Below are 19,701 nucleotides of genomic sequence, written 5' to 3'. Positions count from 1 at the left end.
AGACTAAAATAATTCTTAATCAGTATTTGTTGAATGAATTGATGAATAAGCTTAGACTTTAGGCTTTTGGGGAAAAGTCCTTAATTGTTTGCAGAGTCTAAAACTTCTTCAGTGGGGGTGGGGTGGGGGGGGTTCTGCCTGCCTCATTGGCTTCTCGTCTTCTGTGCTCAAACCACGTGGGATCCCCTAGTTTTCCAGGATCCACTCTATCTTAGAACTTCTGGGATGTTTCTCGTATGCCTGAAATACACCCCTTTGCCCTTACACATACTTAAGTGTCACAATATGCCTTTTCTGACTCCTCATTCTGGATCAGGTTCTCTTATATACTCTCAGAGTGTCCTCCTGTACTTTTCAGTTGGGGCACTTATTGAAATTTGTGACTGTATATTTGTATTATTTGATTGTCAATTTCCCCACACAGGCCCATTTAAGGTTCATTTGCCATGCCATTGTATTCCCAGAATTTAGCCCTGATGTCTGCACGTAGTAGGTACCTGTTAAATATTTTTGAATGAATGAATTACTAAATTAATGAACAGAACCCAAGAAACCTAGCACTAACCCTATTGTTCCAGACCCAGGATACTTACACCTAGAGTCTATTCTGTTGAAAGATACAGAATCTGAATGGCATTGGAAGTACTTCGTCCCCCCTCAAATATGAATTAAAAGAAGGAAGGTGGGGGTAGGGCAGTGGGAGGACAAATAAAGTGAAGACTCTATAAAAGCAAAAACAACCTGTTCATGAAATAGCAAAGCTAGATGTCATCCTGAAAAAACAACCAGATGACTGAAGTATTTACTGTGTGGAAAGTTATATGTACCATAAGCATCCTTCAAGACATATGTCAGGTGGCTGAGTTTTCAATTCAGTCTACTTTTTGGAGAGTAGAATTTTCTTCCTTTGGCCAGGTTGCATGGCATGTGTTAACACTATACACACACTATGAACTCATCTATATTACAAAGAAAAGATACAACAAAACAATTTGGCATCACGTAAGTGAAAAAATGTTCAAAACGACTACGTTTTGATTTTTGTGAGGGTAGCAGCACTAGCTGTAGAAGCAGAAATCAATGTCAGTTCATCCACTACCTTCTGTTCTCACTTCAAACAAGAAAGTAGCTTATTTCCCAAAGTAACTGTCTTAGTAACTTAAATACGGGCCATAGGCAACCAATGACAAATAAAACAATTCTTGCATTCCACAAGGTACTCATTATACATATAAAACAGCAGGGAGTCCCTCTAATTCAACATTTTCATATGGAAGTACTTATGATTTGGGATAAAAGATAATATGAATAAACTTTAACAATTTGAGAAACATTTGTTGGCTACCATGCGCAGAGCACTTGTGGAAGGGAACAGCAATCAGGGAAAACAGGGCATGATCTATGTGCTCCAACTATTTACTGGCTAGTGAGGGAGACAGAAATGTAATGAATAACTAAGAAAACATGGTCCCAAATTATAATGCCAAAACTGAGGGATAAACACTCCATGAACCATTTAGCCTTTGGAATTTATGTGTAAACTTAAGAATAATTAATGAAAAAAGCTATCCACTGCTGCTAAATTATATCTGGAATTTCATCTTTAGTTGTAATATCAACAATGTCTATGAATGCCTCCCATTGCATATTTCACACCTAGAAATGATGTTTCTATTGTTTCTGCACCTCTCCACTTAGTGTAAGATAACATTTCATCCAAATATCAAAGCCCCCAATCTTTATTTGTGGGGGGTGGAAGGGGAAAGACAAGAAAGAATAAACAAATATATATTGGAGAGCAGAATTTTCTTCCTCTGGTCAGGCTGCATGGCATGTGTTAACAATATACACTATATATATATATATATATATATATATATATATATATATATATAGTGTAATTTTTAAAGTTAAAATATTTATAACCATTGTATGAACCCAATCTGTTGATGGAGTAAAGGTAAATGAACAGTGATAGTTTTTACTATAGTTTGGTTTAATATTTTAAGAATGTAATCATATTGTTCAAAGAAATATTATCCTTATAATAATATCCTTATATTTATTGAGATATAATTAAAATGCAATATATTAATTTTGGATGTACATAATAATGATTTGATACATGTATGTATTGTGAAATGACCATCACAGCAAGTCTACTTTATCCCTTTAACCATGTGAAGTTACATAACATGCAATACAATATTATTGACTGTAGTCCCTATGCTGTACATTACAACCCTTCAGGTTTTTTGGCTACATACCTAGAAGTAGAATTCCTGGGTCATATGATAGTTCTATTTACAGATTTTTGAGGAACCTATATACTATTTTCCATAGTGGCTGCACCAATTTATAGTCCCACCAAAAGTGCACAAGGATTCCCTTTTCTCCACATCCGTGCCAGTATTTGTAATTTCTTGTCTTTTTGACAATAGTCATTCTGAGAGGTGTAAGGAGATATGTCATTATGGTCTTGACTTGCATTTCCCTGATGATGAATGATGTTGAGCATCTTTCCCTGTGCCTGTTGGCCATATGTATGCCTTCTTTGGAAAATGTCTATTCATATCCTTTGCCCATATTTTAATTAGGTTGGTTGTGTTTTTGTTGTTAAGTTGTATACACTCTTTATATATTTTGGATTTTAACCCTTTTTAGATACATGATTTGCAAATATCTTCTCCCATTCTGTAGGTTGCCTTTTTATTTTGTTAATGATTTCCTTCACTGTGCAGAAGCTTTTTAGTATGATATAATCTCACTTGCTTATTTTTGCTTTTGTTGCCCTAGCAGATCCAGGGGGAGGGGAGGAAACGTTGCTACGACTAATATCAAGGAGCTTACTCTTACTACCTATGTTTTCTTTCAGGAGTTTAGTGATCCAGTTTCACTCTTTAGCATGTGGCTGTCCAGTTTTCCCAACAACATTTACTAAACAACTGTCCTTTTTCCATTGTATATTCTTGGCAAATTGTATATTGTTGGTAAATTAATTGACCATAAGCTCATGCTTTATTTCTGGGCCATCTATTCTGTTCTGTCGATCTATGTATCAGTTTTTATGCCAATACCATACTGTCTTGATTACTATACCTTGCAGTACAGTAATATAGTTTGAAATCAGGAAACATAATACCTCCAGCTTTGTTCTTCTTTCTCAAGATTGGTTTGGTTTTCAGGATCTTTTTGGTTCCATACAAATTTTAGAACTATTTGTTCTACTTTTGTTAAAAATGCCATTGGAGTTTTGATAGGGATTGCATTGAATCTATGAATTGCCTTGGGTAGCATGGACATTTTGACAATATTAATTCTTTGAATTCATGAAAACAGAATATCTTCCTATTTATGTCTTCTTCAATTTCTTTCATCAATGTCAGTTTTCAGTGTACAGGTCTTTTACTTTCTTGGTTAAATTTTTTCCTAGGCATTTTAACCTTTTTGATGCAATTACAAATGGGATTATTTTATTATTTTCTCTTTCTGGTAGTTCATTTTCAGTGTATAAAAACAGAACAGATTTTTGTATATTGATTTTGTATCCTGAAACTTTAATGAATTTATTTATTAGTTTCAACAGTTTTTTGGTGGAATCTTCAGGGTTTTCTATATATAAAAAATCGTACCTGCAAACAGTGACAGTTTTATTTCTTCCTTTCCAATTTGGACACCTTTTATATTGTTTTCTTCTTAATTGCTTGGGCTAGGACTCCCAATACTGTGTTAAACATAAGTGGCAAGAGTTGGCATCCTTGTCTTGTCTTTGATCTTAGAGGACAAACTTTCATCTTTTTACCATTGAGTGTGATGTTAGCTATGGGCTTCTTATATATGGCTTTTATTATGTTGAGGTGCATTCCCTCTATACCTGTTTTGTGGAGAGTTTTTATCATAAATAGATGTTGAATTTTATCAAATGCTTTTTCTGCATCTATTGAGATGATTTTTATCCTTCATTTGGTTAATGTGGTGTCACACTGATTGATTCATAGATGTTGAATCATCCTTGCATCCCTGGAATAAATCCCACTTGATCATGGTGTATGATATGTTTAATGTATTGTTAAATTTGGTTTCTTAATATTTTGTTGAGGGTTTTTGCATCTATGTTTATTAGGGATATTGGCCTATAATTTTCTTTTATGTGTGTGTTGTCTTTATCTGGTTTCAGCATCACAGTAGTGTTGGACTCATAAAATGAATTTGGAACTGTTCCATCCTCTTCAATTTTTGAAATATTTTGAAAAGGATAAGTATTAGATCTTCTTTGAATGTTTGGTAGAATTCACCAATGAAGCTCTCTGGTCCTGGCCTTCTATTTGTTGAGATGCTTTTGACTACTGATTCAATCTCCTTGCTAGTAATTCATCTATTCAGATTTTCTATTTCCTTATGATTCAGTCTTAAAGATTGTATGTTTTGGGGGATTTATCCAATTTTCCTAGATTGTCCAAATTATTGGCATATAATTGTTCACAGTAGTCTCATAGTAGGTCCTTTGTATTTCTGTGTTATCAAGTGTAACTTACTCTTTTTCATTTCTGATTTTATTTGAGTCCACTCATTTTATCTTAGTGAGTGAAACTAAATAAAGGTTTATCGATTTTGTTTATCTTTTCAAAGAATAGCTCTTAGTTTCCTTGGTCTTTTCTATTGTCTCTTTAGTCTCTATTTTATTTGTTTCCACTCTGATGTTTATTATTTTCTTCCTTCTTCTAACTTTGGGCTTCATTTGTTCCTATTTTTCTAGTTCCTTTAGGTGTAAAATTAGACTATTTGAGATTTTTCTAATTTCTTGAGGTAGGCTGTATTGCTATGAACTTCCCTCTTATAACTGCTTTTGCTGCATCCCGTAAATTTTGGTATGTTACATTTCCATTTTCATTTGTCGCAAGGTATTTTTTGTTTTTCTTCTGTTGACCTATTGGTTGTTCAGTCACATGTTTTGAAATCTCCACGTATTTGTGATTTTTTCCAGTTTTCTTTTTGTGGATTGATTTCTGGTTTCATACAATTATAGTCTAAAAAGATGTTTGATATAATTTCAATCTTCTTAAATTTACTGAGACTTTTTTTGTGGCCTAACATATAATCTATCCTGTGTACTTGAGAAGAATGTGTATTCTGCTGCTTATAGATGGAATGTTTTATATATACCCAGTATATCTATCTGGTCTATTGTGTCATTTATGGCCAATGTTTCCCTATTGATTTTCTGTCTGGATGATGCATCCATTGATTAATATAGGGTACTAACTTTCCCTACTATAATTGTATTGTTGTCAGTTTCTCCCTTTGGTCTGTTATTTGTTTATATGTTTAGGTACTCCTATCTCTATTGGGTGTATAAATATTTACAAATGCTAAATCTTTATGCTGGATTGAACCCTGTATGTAATGCCCATCTTTGTCTTTCATTACAGTCTTTTGTTTTAAAGTTTATTTTGTCTGATATAAGCATATCTACCCCAGCTTTCTTTTGGTTTATATTTGTATGGAATTTCTTTTTCCATGCCTTTATTTTCACTCTGTGTGTGTCCTCATATCTAAAGTGAATCTCTTGTAAGGAGCATACAATATTTTAAAAAATCCATTCAGGCACTCTATTGTCTTTTGATTAGAGAACTTAGTCCATTTATGTTTAAATTTAGTCCATGTATGTTTAAAGTAATTATAAGTAGGTGTGTATTTACTGCCATTTTGTTAATTGTTTTCTGGCTGTTTTGCTCCTTTTGTCCTTTCTTCCTCCCTTGCTTTCTTCTCTTGTGGTTTGATGACTTGCTTTAGTGTTTAGATTCAATTTTCATTATCTTTTTTGTAATCTAGGTTTTTCTTTTGTGGTCATCATAAGATTTACAAATACCTATATATATATATATATATATATATATATATATATATATCAGTCTATTTTAAGTTGATAACAAGTTAAGTATGAATACATTCTGAAACTACATTTTTTACTCCCCAGTCCCCCAATTTATGCTTTTAATGTCACATTTTACATCATTTTATTGTGTGTGTACCTTCAGTAATTGCTGTAGTTTTAGTTATTTTTTACTTCTTTTGTCTTTTAGTCTTCATGTGAGGTTTCTAAGTGATTACTTCACTATATTTACCTTCACTAGGGAGACTTTTACGTTCATATGTTTTCTTAATACTAGTTAGTGCCTTTTCTTTCCATCTTAAAGAAGTCCCTTGAACATTTCTTATAAGGCTGGTTGAATGGTAGTGAACTCCTTTAGTTTTTGCTTGTCTGGAAAACTCTTTATCTCTCTTCTATTCTGAATGATAATCTTCCTGGTCTTGGAAGTTTTTGGCTTTCAGCACTTTGAATATATCATGCACTCCCTTCTGGCCTGAAATGTTTCTACTAAAAAAATCTGCCATTATCTTATGGGTATTCCCCTGTTTGCAACAAGTTTTTCTCTTGCTTTTAACATTGTCTATTTGTCTTTGACTTTTGACATTTTAAGGTAACATATCTTGGTGTGGATCTCTTCAGGTCCATCTTATTTTGAACTCTCTGGATTTTCTGGACATGGATGTGTGTTTTTTCTTCTAGGTTAGGGTAGTTTATAGCCATTATTTTTTTCAAATAAGTTTTATGTTCCTTTCTCTCTTCTCTTTCTGGGACCTCTATTATGCAAATGTTGTTCTACTTAATGTCCTACAGGTTCCTTAAACTGTCTTTACTTTTTAAAATTATTTTTTCTTTTTACTGCTCTTTTGGGTGAGTTCCACTGCCCTATCTTCTGGGTTACTGATTCTTTCTTCTGCTTTATGTAGTCTGTTATTGACCCCTCTAGTGTGTTTTTCAGTTAGGTTATTGGGGTTTGGTACTTTCTTATATTTTCTATCTCTTTGTTGAAATTTTCTGTGTTCACCTATTCTATTCCCAAGATTGGTGAGTGTCTTTATGACCACTACTTTGAACCCTTTTTCAGGTAAATAACTTATCTCTGTTTCATTAAGGTTCCCCCCACCCCTGCAGTTTCATCTTGTTCTTTCATTTGCAACATATTCCTCTGTTCCCCCCCACCACCCCCACCCATTTGCTCGACTGTGTTGGTTTCTATGCATTAAGTGAAAGAGCTGTCTCTCTCAGTTTTGAAGGATTGGTCACAGGGAGACTGGAGGTGTGTCAGTCTTAGTCTATGCAGTGCCCTGGTGGTGGTAACCTGCTAATGACAGTCTCTCTGATTGTTTCAGTCCCATGGCGCTCAGAAATGTAACCATCCTGGTCAGGAATTCAAGGGGCCATCCCCTTTGTGGCCCATGCACACCTGCTGGCTTTAGTCAGGGTGTGGTGCAGTGCCAGGCTGGGGCATGTCTGCCTGCCAGGTTTAGCAGGATGGAGCCATGGGAGGGCACAAATGTGGGCTAAGTGCTACTAGCAAGGTAGAAGGAGAGTGCAAAAATAGTACCTGCCAGCACCTCCATGCCTGGAAAGAGTTCTAAGAGACCCCTTTCCCTCTAGAAGACACTTTGAGATTAGCTAATGAGTCTCCTTTGCACGTGGTCCAGGAACTTTCAACTTACTGTGCTTTCACTGTGTCTTAGGGTGAGTAAATTTGTGCATATGCCCTTTAAGAGTGGAGTCTTAGTTTCTTACAGCCTTTTGGGTCTCCTAGAAATAAGCCCTCTTGGTTTTCAAAGCCAGATGTTTTGGCTTATCTCTCTGGTGCATGCAGATCCCAAGGTTGGGGTGCCTGATAGGGGGCTCAAACCCTTTGCTCCTCAGGAATATGCTATATATTTGTCAGAGCCTTCCTCTTTGTGAGTTACCACACTAGGGGTGGGGTTTTTGGCAAGACCATTTCTCTGCTTCTCTTACCCATCTCTAAGTGGCCTTTTTATCCTTTGTGTGAAGGAACTCTTCAGCTAGTTTTCAGGTCTTCTTCAGAGAGAATTATTCTACATGCAGCTATAGATTTGTTGTGTCAAAGGGAGAAAGAGAGTTCAGGGTCTTCCTATGCCCCTTTTTTGAACCTTATTTTAGATTAATTTCATCATAATCCTACAGAGTCCTTCTTAAAATTTTCCTGCTATCCTAAAGATAAGAAAATCATCATTCCAAAATGTAAGAACTGCAAAGATTGTCCTCTCCATCCCCAGAGAGATCACAATCAGTAAGGATCAAACAGACTCTACTTAATAATTAGAAGTTGCACTGTCATTTTCTTTTCTTAGAGAAAATAGGCAATGTTATTCAGAGGTTGATTGCAAGTTATCTAATCTAAGTCTAAAAAGTTACTTTTTTTTTAGTATCATTTATGAGCTTATTGATAAAGAGAGTACTGCAGGGAGAATACCTTTTAGGTGTGTCTCTAAAGAGATAACTGCTAATTTCAGCTCCATCTGGAATTACTGATGAATCATGAAAAAATGCTTTGTCCCGGATCTGCATCTGAAAAAGTTCCTCATCTCGAGTGGGTAACTTCTGAGTCCTTGAGCTGAGTGGTAGTAGCAACCACAGCAGACACCAATGGAGAGGCACCATCCTGGGGCAAAAGAAATGATTGTTTACATTAGTTCTGTGGATAGACACTTGGGCACATTGCAAATGTTCTAAAGGGATAAGAATATTTTAGTTTTGACAGACAGAGCCAAATTATGCATTTTGGATGTAACTTTCCTGTTGTTTTTTTTCCTATACTATTTCATAGAGTTGGTAACAAATTCACTAGGATTTATAAAAGATTTTGAAATAAAAGGACTCTTGATGCATTAACTTCCCTGGGTATTCAGAGAGAAAATCCCCACTTCAATATGGTCAGAAAAGCCAATGTGGTTATTGCAGAAATGTGTATACAAATGTCTCAATGACTGAACCATAACATAAATCACAGAGACTCACTGAGAGCCAGAAAATTACCATTGCACAATTATTTTTATTCTTTCTTGAAATTTGACTAAGATTATACATGTATAGTATTATTCTGATTCCCAAGATCAGATTTTCATAAATCAGAGATTTTTAGAGATGATAAAGTTTAATTTTCTCATAGGTTAAGCAATTTGTCCAAAATAAAGGTTATTTGCTGATGTCTAACTATCATTCATTACTAGATTCTTCAACAAAACATTAAAAAAAAAAAAACTTTTACTGTAATACAAATGGGCTTGGATTACCACTCTCAGGTTAAATGAGACCACTGAAAAGTTGTATCGTTGGTCATTTGTCTTAACCTCCCATAGAGTTATGTATTTACTACTCCAACAGAATATTTTCATGGAGTTACATTTTGGCATTCAAACTGTCTTTATCAAAGATCCTCTAGGTAATTATGGATCACTCTCTACTGCACATTGCTATAGGAACATTGTCAAGGACACTGTCTTCTACACATCTCAGTGTCCCTAACAGGAAGTCTAAGGTAGGCAAGTTCTTTTCATGTCAAGTGCTGGTGAAAGCTTTGCTTCTGTTGAGGATTTGGTAACTTTCTCTCTCACAGAAAGAACTCTGTAAGGAGTTGTTCTCCTTTATCTCTTTGACAACATACATCAGGGAATTCAAGCATTAGGGAAAGACAGTGTTTTTACACATAAGTGCTTCAAATAGTGAGAAAGTTGAATGGAAATATTTGCAATAATTTGAAATGAAATGAACACCAATTTTATTTATAAAGAGTCATTCCTATAGCTACGAGATCACCTCTACTTAAACCATCCTTTGACTTTAACTTTATCTTCCTTGGAGTGTTATCAAAAATAGATTCATACAACTAAAAATATTTTTTGAAGGGAATAAACTTTTCTTTTCTATGAGAATGTGAGAAGAAACTTTTTCACAGTGAGCTTACCCAAAAAGTAAATTTAACTTCCTTTTTCTTTTCTTTTTTTTTAACATTTATTTATTTTTGAGACAGGGAGAGACAGAGCATGAACAGGGGAGAGTCAGAGAGAGGGAGACACTTAAGTGAACAACTTAAGATGACAGGATTCTACAAAGTAAGTGGTGAGAGATGATTCTCCATGGGTCTCTGTGATTGGTTTTGCATGTCTTGGAAGCAGAAGAATTGACTGCTTTTGTGCCAGATTATATTTTCAAGGATGTTTGTGTAATGAAAAGCCTTGGAAGATAAAGCTTCTGGAGCAGGCATGATCACTATATCAGGGAAGATCTGAGTTCCCCAGGCTCAGGGCTTCTCTCTTGTAAAAAAAAAAAAAAACCTATTTGGGGGCTAGTGCTATCTGGCCCTCTTTTCATCCTGTGGGAATTGGAAGTCAGTGAGCCAGGGGGAGAAAATGATAATACTGTGGATTCTGCTATTGCTCTAAGTTGCTCTAAGTATTGCTTTTGTCTCCAGCCCAGTAGTCTGATGCCATCTAGTATCAATGAAACTATGTATAACAGGTTAACTTGTTAACTTACAAGTAGAGTAAAATCTTAGGTTCTTCATTCATATTTTTGACACTACATTTTTCTTACTGAATTATTTTACTGGATCACTACTAGCTCAGGTAGATGTTTTTATTTGGATTACCACCAACAGAGAGTAGACTCAACTCTATCTTTCTCTCTCTCTCTCTCTCTCCATATATATATATATGTGTGTGTATATGTATATATATATATATATATATATATATATATATATATATATATATATATAAAATTATTTCCCCAGATAAAATTCTATGAGGCCAACGTTTTGTTTCTGAAACAACTCTAACCATATTAATTGCTATATGTTATAGACAAGACAGACAATTTTTGGAAACGTGTTTAAAATTTTTATGATCCTGTTTTCTTTTCTTCTTTTTTTTTTTCATTGTATACATATAAGAAGATAGATGCTAGCTAAGCCTATGGTGGTAATCATTTTATAATATATATAGATCAAACTATTATGCCATGCATCTTACGTTTTTATAGTGATGTGTGACGACTGCTTTTCAATAAAACTGGAAAAAAGTAGTGTGATCCCAAAGCACAGATCTTTATATTTTACAGGATTATATTTTTCAGATGTTATCTAATAACACTCATCTACTGTTGGGAAAAAGCTTACTCTGTTATTAGGGAAAGTTAATCATTTGACCAATTTCATCAGGTTACAGGCAGAATTACTTTAAATAAACTGCACTTAAAGGAAGCATTGACGATAGCTGATCAAAAAACTATTGCGCAGACATGTTGTGTATATTTTTACAGTTTCTATTCACCAATTCAACTTTAAAGCTTTACTTAGATATTGTTTAAAGGATTGTTTTAAGATTATATAGATTTTTTCCCCTACCAATAAAATGTTCTCTCTCAGACACTCAGCTTAAGAATTAGTCACTTTAAATAAACAACGAAAAAAATACATTCCTCTCGTGAGTAAGACTTGGGTAAGCCAGTCTATAAGAACTGACTTTTCTTCTAAGATTACAAAAGTGCCCTCTAATGGCATAACTTTTCCTCTCATTTATTTTTGTTACTTCTAGGTATCCAGAGCTTATCTAGATTTAGAGTTTAAGTTAAATAGCATTCCTTAGAATTTCTCTTTCAGCATTATTTCTTTTGTCATGGGCATCTGGTAGTAATCTAGGCAACCTATCTGTATAGCAAGAAACCATGCTATCTTTTTATAATCAAGGGTCTAGTTCCAATAGAAGTAGGAAGTTGCTAGGATGATTCCAAATATTTTTATTTTTCTAGGCACAGCAGTCAACTCGGTTCCACAATTATTCACAGCCTAGGAAAACTAGATGGTGTTATCCTATTGAGAAGAGTGACTTTGTTTCAATTAAAATTGTTTCAATTAAAATTCTGATGAATTACATATATAAATGCTACACTTGATTTTAGATGCGAATTTAAAACTCTGACGCTGTTCATGTCATCAGAAGCATCTGCATATCTGGCACACACTTTCAGATCCTGCCAAGACTGAACTGAGAAAAGAAAAATGACCTAATGGTTTGATATACCTCAACCTTTAGTCTAGATTATGGATAATCTAGATTATTGGATAGTTATATTCTTTGGAAAACCCGTGTGTCCTAGATTAAAAGGAGAAATTGTTTTTGAAATCTAATTGTCCAAAGATTAACCATGCGTTCTATACTTACAAAGATTGAGAGAGGTCTGGGTACTGTAAAGTAAAAAATTTTAAATATAATTCATTTTTATGGCACGTGCGCACACACACACACACACTTAAGGTCAAACTATTTGGAAACGTTATATGAGTCCAGTTAGTTGATATTAGAGTAAAGGCAAATGAGCAGTGGTTGTAAAAGAAGAATCTTTTACATATAAAAATTTACTTCTATATTTGCTGCCCCCTCTCTGGAGAGTGGGTAAAAGCTACAGAGCAGTTTTCTTGGGGATGTTTTAGGAATGACTACCAGGGTCACTTCTCCCATTCCTCTCCGCCATCTTCTCTGTGGGGGTCTCTGTTCTCCCATCCCATAGAGGGAAAGGGGACACTAGGAAGCATAGGGGATGAAATGGAGATCAGTTTTAAAGAAAATGCCAATGAAGAGATACAAAGCATTTGTGTCGTTTCCTAAAGGGTAGAGAGTAGAGCATATGATGGATAACTGCAAACATACAACTCATTCTAAGATTTTATTTTCGGTATTAACTTAAACATTTTATTCTGTAGAGCCTTTAGTGTAGTTAAAATAAATAGTCAAACTGACCTGGCATATGCTTTTACCACAAACCTGCAGAAATGTTTGAGGATTGTAAAACAGTCTAATGGCAAGCAAGAAAAAAGGGAAGTTTAAATAATTTACCAATGTATCAACTAAACACCCAGGACGACCTCTATTACCACAAAAGCAGAGTATAGTAAAAGCAATAAAACTTGCCCTATGGTGTCTGTTACAACTTCACTAGTGTCATTTCGCAAAATTTATCTTTAATTACATATGACCGGCTAGTCAATTTATCATCTTGGTTAATCCACTGGCTCACTTAGTGAAAACAAAAATTTATTTTTGGAAATTGTGTAGACAATGATTATAAGTAAATAAATCTGGTTACTTTCTTACTTCTTTTAAAAATATATTAGATGTACTTGACCACAATCCCTATTGATAATCTTGTCTTAAGAGTAGGGAAATATTTCAAGCCACTAAAAAGCTTGCCTTTAGATTTATAGACTACGGTTTAGCTATATTATCCCATTAATGTAAGGGATTTGCAAATCTGGTAAATAAAACGCTGTTTCAGGTTTTCATGAACTGTCTAAGACTCTCTGAAATAGAAGCTGTCCTGTATATTAAAGACATGGTGACCTTTATCAGTGCTGTAGTTTCCTCAGAAACAGCAGCCAACAGTTCAGTCTACCTGTGAGTGAGATGACCAAATCAAATTTCTCCATTCCTCCACAACCAGCCACCAAGGGCTTGCAAGTTCCTTACAAAAACATGTGAATGTATTTACAAAATATATCATTCAGCTCTTACAGATATTACATGTTGTAAACCCAGTAAGATCAGATTCATCTCTATCAATAGGCCACACCAAGCAAATAATGAAAAAAAAAAATAATGTCATTAAGATTCACTTAAAAACTCTTCAATGAACCCAATCACATGTAGGCTAAAACCATGAAATAAATTTACAATCCCCAGAAAGAAGGACGGGAATTCTGAATTTACTTGAGGCAAATGCATCTGGAATAAATGAAATCTAATGTTTAATTACAGAGAGTGGAAAGTGCATGATTATAATTTAGTGAGGATAATTTCAAGGAATGGTCTGCCGCAGAGATTTCTGTTATTTTCTTTTCCTTTTTAAGTGCAAATATTTAGTCTCTCCACTTCTATTTTTAAACTCAAGGGCATTTGTTTTGTTTGAATCATCCATGCCACATCTGATAATAAATCTGAAGCATTTAACCTAGCTGTAAAGAAAAAAAAAATGTAGCCTTTGTTGGGGGAGCGGCCCCCGCGTCTGCCACAGCCTGCTCTGTGAGCAAAGGGGGTCTGTGTGCACACTTTAATAGCAGAATGCCCAGCGTGGGCATGCACATTCTCTCAAGGCTGAAATTTAGTGATAAAAAAAGCTGGATTCCCCAGAATCGTTCTGTTCTGTTGTCTTTTGCAAACAACGAAAATGTTAACTGAAATTAGTTGGTCGTTCTCATACATACAGAAGTATCCTCTGCTATGGCTGAAAATTTGAGGGATACAGAGCATATTGTGGTTTGGTGTGTTTACATATTTGCAAAGGGTGAAATGAAGCAGGTGGAAGTGGAAGGCCCAGGGTTGGCCCTAAGGAGTGGTCTGTGGCACGTGCCAGGTGAGCTCTTGTTCCGCAGTGTCTATACAGCACAGCTGCAGTAAGCCTCCCTCAACAAGGCAGAGCCAGAGTCAGGCACAGAACCCACAGGCGAAAGCTCTCCAAATGCGGGCTGTCATTACAGAGGGGAAAGATTATTAACAGTTTTAGAGTTCATTATGTCAATGATCTATGGATTAGGGACCTTCACATGCATTTCAGCTGCAGTGATTCCAACCTCCTCTACCACTTCTCTACATGATTGCCAACTTTCATTCTGGAAGGAAATTAAATTAGCATGAAAAAGCAATGTGAAATTAAAACATGCCAAGGATCTGAATACAGTTTCCATTCTGTCATCTCCTCCCCTCTGATCCTCATGGTGTGTAGTTCATAGTGGGGCCAAGACTAGGGCACTCTAATTTTAAAGATGGTCATGCCTACAGAATAAGCTTGAAAGAGGATCAGATTTTAAAGTAAGTTACCCTGTATTCCCACCATCACTACTGCCAATAATAAGAATACTGAACCATAGAAATGGCCAACAATGTGTACTACAGATAAGAGTAGTCTTTGATTCAGGAAGCCAGGCCCATTTTACTAAAGGAAGGAGTGGATCTCCTAAAATGCATCTGATAGGTGATTAGAAGATATGATAAATTCAAAAGCAATACAGAAGACAATGCAAAGTAAAACTGGAACAAAAGAGTGAACATCTTCCTCCTATCAAAATTTCCTCTGCATGTGCAACTGAGATGGCTGGGATAATTTCCACGATCTTAGGCGCAGCTAATGATTCCTAGAATAATGAAAGCCCCTAAGGGAGAAATAATATGCTTGGTTGCTTTTCTTACTTTAGTTTGGCAACTAAGCCTTGTTTCCTGTTGGTCTGCAACAAAATGAAAATGACTTCCTGTGCAATGTTCCCCAAAGCAGTTAACAAACTGTATACCCCATCCTCTACTGAAATTTAGCTAAGATGTAATATGGCAACATGCCAGGAGCATCTAGCAACAGCACATATCAGCCTAGAAGATAAGACATGAATTGTCATGGTCAACAAATACTGAGCCCCTGTTGTGTGTAACACACCAAAAGTACACTGAAAGTACAAAGATGTTTAATGTAGATTCAGACTGTTCTGCTGCTTACAATCGAGTTGAGTGGCCATTAATTATGGGTAGAAGTAACCTGCAATGTAAGATAGCACAATGCCAAGAGGAAACGGGGGGCTCATATGATAAATGCCTTCAGAGTTGGAGCGAAAACTCACCAAGAGTTGGTGAAGACAGAACAAGACTCAGAGAGAAAGTAGGATAAGGGGAGAAGAGCCAGATGCCGGGAAGGGAGATGGAGGTGTGAAGTGAGGGGCTGAGTCACAGACGTAGAACTACAGCAGTAAAAGTTAACAAACAAATGTTAACTAAGCACTTCCTTTGTGCCAAACACTGAACAAGGTGCCAGGTACATAAGACATCCTTTCTTCTTGAGTTATTTATGGTCTGGAAAGAAGTGAGGAAGAAAATATTTTTATACAGAGAGATCAGTAAGGAAGTAATTGTGAAGGTTCATAATTTTTATAGAGAAAACTTAGGAAAGCTAAAAGATAAGTATCTCATGATTTACAACCTATGCTTTTTATCAACTGCTGGAATTCCTGGGAAGAATTCTGAAGAGGGCCCTACAGCCCCACATCGTGTCCTAGGACCACAGGGAAAGACTACGGAGGCAAGAACAAGTACTTCCTCAGGACAGGCTGCTTTCTCAAAGAGCCCTATTTGCAAAACTTCTCTTTTCCACACAGAGTTTCCCTCTCCTACACCCCCAAGGTTAGGAGTCACGGTTCAGTGGAAAAATCACAGTTTGAGTCAGGACACTTTCACCACAGGCAGGAGAACTATCCACGTTGAAGGTTTGTTGGCCCAGATGGTCTCCTCCGTGCCCTACACGGAGGGCAGTCCAGGTGAGTGCATCAGACCTCACAGGAAAGATGGCAACATAAGAAAGAAACTAAGTTTTACAAAGTTTACAAAGATGCAAACTACTACTGAGATTCCGCTCAGGTCATGATCTCACAGTTCGTGTGTTTGAGCCCTGCATTGGGCTTTGTGCTGACAGCATGGAGCCTGCTTGGGATTCCCTCTCTCCTCGCCTCCTTTCTCTCTCTCAAAATAAACAAACTTAAAAAAAAAAAAAAAGTTCTGGTAACGGGTTGTTCATGCTCAGTGAGCAGGAAACTAAGAGAGACAGAAGTTATGAAGGGAGTGCCTGGGTGGCTCAGTTGGTTGGGTGTCCGACTTTGGCTTGGGTCATGACATTGCTGTTTGTTGGTTCGAGCCTTGCATAGGGCTCTGTGCTGATAGCTCAGAGCCTGGAGCCTGTTTCAGATTCTGGGTCTCCCCCTCTCTCTGCCCTTCCCCTGCTCATCTCTGTCTCTCAAAAATAAATAAACATCAAAACATTAAAAAAAGAAAAAGAAGTTATGAAGAAAATTTGACAAGAAAACCCTGCAGTTTGGCATGTGACCAGACTTCTTCATAAGCTGTGTCCAAATGGATAGGCTAAAATACAACTTACAAACCCTCCTATAAGCCCACATCTGCCAAATGTCATCTAACTGATGCTCCTGGGCACTTTTCTGCAGACTGCCACCATCCGCGGAGGAATCCTAAGGCAGCAGGCTTCATATGAGAATGAAGGCAAGGGCACAGGCATGGGCAAGGATGAGGCAGGTAGTAAGCTCAGTGACAGGCAGGGAAAAGCAGGCTAGAGAGAGCAAAGAGATCGCTGGCAGGGTCATTAGAGCAGACACCAAAGAGTGTAGAATACTCTAAAGGAGAAAGGTCAACAATCTTGTCAGATATTTTGTCACATATATAGCAACGATTTACTAAATACCAATTGACTGGTGGACCAAACTGAGTAATCACCATGTCTTCTGAATGGAGATCATTACTAATTTTGTTTGTTAGTGATAGCAAGGATAAAATAAAATACTGTAGAAGGAACAAAAGATTCTAAAAATAATCAGTCTCTTCACCCACCCATCAGCAACAACCTTACCTTCTTTACATATTTTCCATTTATCTCAGGTAATATATACTACCTTCTCAAAGAAACTTCAAAATTTTAAAGGCCTTTTTAGTTCAACTTACCATACTAAAAAAACCAGGTACTTAAATTATTCTGGTTCAAAGATATTCCCGTTCTTATAACAAACCTGGTTTCAAAAATTGCTTTGGTAATTCTGCCAGCTATGTCTGCTGAACACATGGGCTGAATCTTCCATAAAGTTTTGATCAAAGAAATCTTTATAACCCAGATTCTAGTGATGTAATAAAAAGCGATACTCATCAACAAGGCAGTGACAACAGGAACTTTTTCTAAAAGAGCAAGCGTGATGGGATTGCAGAGTTCATTGGCTGATTCAACAAATGTTTACTGGGCACTTACTCTGTGCCGGGCACTGGGAACACAGCAGTGAACAAGATGTGTGATGTTCCTGTGTTTGCAGGGCTTGTGCTTCGGTAGGTAAGGGAGATGATGACCAAGTCAACAACTACACATAACCGTTCCAGACAGCAGTAGCATTGTGAAGAAAGTGAAACAGGCAAAGAGGTTGGAGGGGAGAATAGGGAGTAGGTTGGGGGGAAGGAGCCCTCCTAGGCTGAGTGGTCATGGATGGCCTCTCTGAGGAAGTGACATTTTAGCAGGGGATTGAATGGAGAGGAGTAGTAAGCCATGGAGACTGAGGGGAAGGACCTATTTGGTCTACTGGATTTTATGTCCAGGAATCTGCCTCATCTGTGCCTTAACTGTCACCCTCAGCCACTAAGAGGGACGCAATCACAATCCACAGGGACCAGAAGACAGCACTGACTCAGTGAGGCGGCCACAGTCACATGAGGCGAGGAAGGACTGGCAGTGTTAAATCCAGGCATGCTGGGATGGGCGGTGACACCAGATGTTTTAAGGTCTGTTATCAGATGAAAGAGGGATTAGAAGCACTCTGCCTGGCCCAGCTAGTACCAGCTCCCCGCATGGCACTATAGGGACGGAGATTGGGGCTCAATAAAATAAAGACTTATCTGACAAAGCTGTTAAACTGAACAGAGAGGTTTAAAGAGTAGGTGTTCTGACAGAGGAAGGATGCTTCCTGACTTTCTGGACTGAGACACTGAAAACAAAACAAAACAAAACAAAACAAAACAAAACAAAACAAAAAAAGCAAAAGAAAAACAAAGGGCTATAAAACCTGTAGGAAGATTCTTAATAGGATTGTAGGGGCATAGTGTTTACTTAGATGGTTTGTTATCTGAGCTCTCCCTGTAAACTGTCAGTGAGTGAACTAGTGTTTATTAAGTGCCTGTTGCAAGATCCCTGGAGACATAAGAGGAGGATAAGGCAGAATTAAGGTCTTCCAGTGAAGCCAGAGACTTTGATTCTTATGGCACTTTCTTATCTTCCTTGAATTATAGCTATTTTAATATTTTTTCCTGTCCTTAAAAAAAAAAAAAAAAAGCTCTCTATGAAGCAACATGAGTTTACTCAAGTACGTGTTCCCTGGAAACTATTACTTTTTACTCATCCTTGTATCTCCTATATAGACTTTTTTAATTCTTATACAAAGTAGGCACTAAATAAGTATTTGCTTAATTATACTGATTTCAAGGAGTTTATTGCAAAGAAGAGGGTATTCTGAAATCTCTCCCATCAGATTCTGGACTATGCAAGGAAGTTGGGGGTGGTTGTTTGCCAAGGCCTCGAGGCTGATTCTTAGCTCCAGGCTGTTTTCCTTCTGATGCCCAGGATCTAACATTCAAAGGTGTGAAGTGGCTCAGCACTGGCCTCACCAAGCCAGACTCAGGCTGGTGAGGAGTTTGAATTTGGGCTCTATGCTTTCCTCTGCCAAGCACTTCTGTACCACTGAGTCCATGGGCGGATTAAGTCCCCACAACTTCTTGATTCACCCTGGTTTCCGTGTTGACTCAAATGGAATAGTGCTCCTGACCAGGCTGCTCAAGAGTTACCTGAGATGCCGCAGGAAAACAAGTACACGCTGGTGTTAATTAGCTCAGCAGCACAGTCCTGCCACGTACCAAATGAAGAACCTCAACATTATCCACTTTTTTGGATCTCCATCCGCTGTTCACCAACAAATCCTGCCAATCTACCTGCTGCATATTCTCTCAAATTTGTTCTCTTCTCTATCCAAACTGCCAATGCCTCAGATTATCCACTTATTGCTTCTCACACCCATTTCCCACAGCTCTCCTCGACCATTTTGCACAGTACTGACACTATTATCTTTATGAACAAGAATGTTTCATTCTTCTGCTAACCAAAATAAGTCAGATGTTTCCCCCGAACTGGAGGATGAAGTCCGTGCACATGAGGTCCTTTACCTCACTGCTCACTCCCCCAGATTTATTCCCGACAACTGTCTGTACTTGGCTTGTCATTCCCGT

General features: G+C 37.0%; 1 protein-coding gene across 2 annotated transcripts in view; it reads right to left on the bottom strand.

Moving 5' to 3' along the window:
• The window catches only part of NDNF (neuron derived neurotrophic factor), a 43,830-nt gene that overhangs the window by 10,981 nt on the left and 13,148 nt on the right, over positions 1–19,701 (bottom strand). The window contains exons 2-3 of one of the 2 annotated variants that reach the window (XM_045468678.1): positions 18,322–18,410; positions 8,322–8,510 (exon numbers count right to left, since the gene is read on the bottom strand). In XM_045468678.1, the coding sequence (XP_045324634.1) occupies positions 8,322–8,509 (188 nt within the window). In that variant the 5' untranslated portion in view covers position 8,510; positions 18,322–18,410. The remainder of the gene's footprint in view (positions 1–8,321; positions 8,511–18,321; positions 18,411–19,701) is intronic. The other variant, XM_045468672.1, reaches the window with a different exon arrangement.

This window comes from Leopardus geoffroyi, chromosome B1 (genome assembly GCF_018350155.1).
Source record: "Leopardus geoffroyi isolate Oge1 chromosome B1, O.geoffroyi_Oge1_pat1.0, whole genome shotgun sequence".
NCBI lineage: Eukaryota > Metazoa > Chordata > Mammalia > Carnivora > Felidae > Leopardus > Leopardus geoffroyi.
The sequence above is the reverse complement of the archived record's forward strand: the minus strand, read 5'-3'. Positions and strand labels throughout refer to the sequence as shown.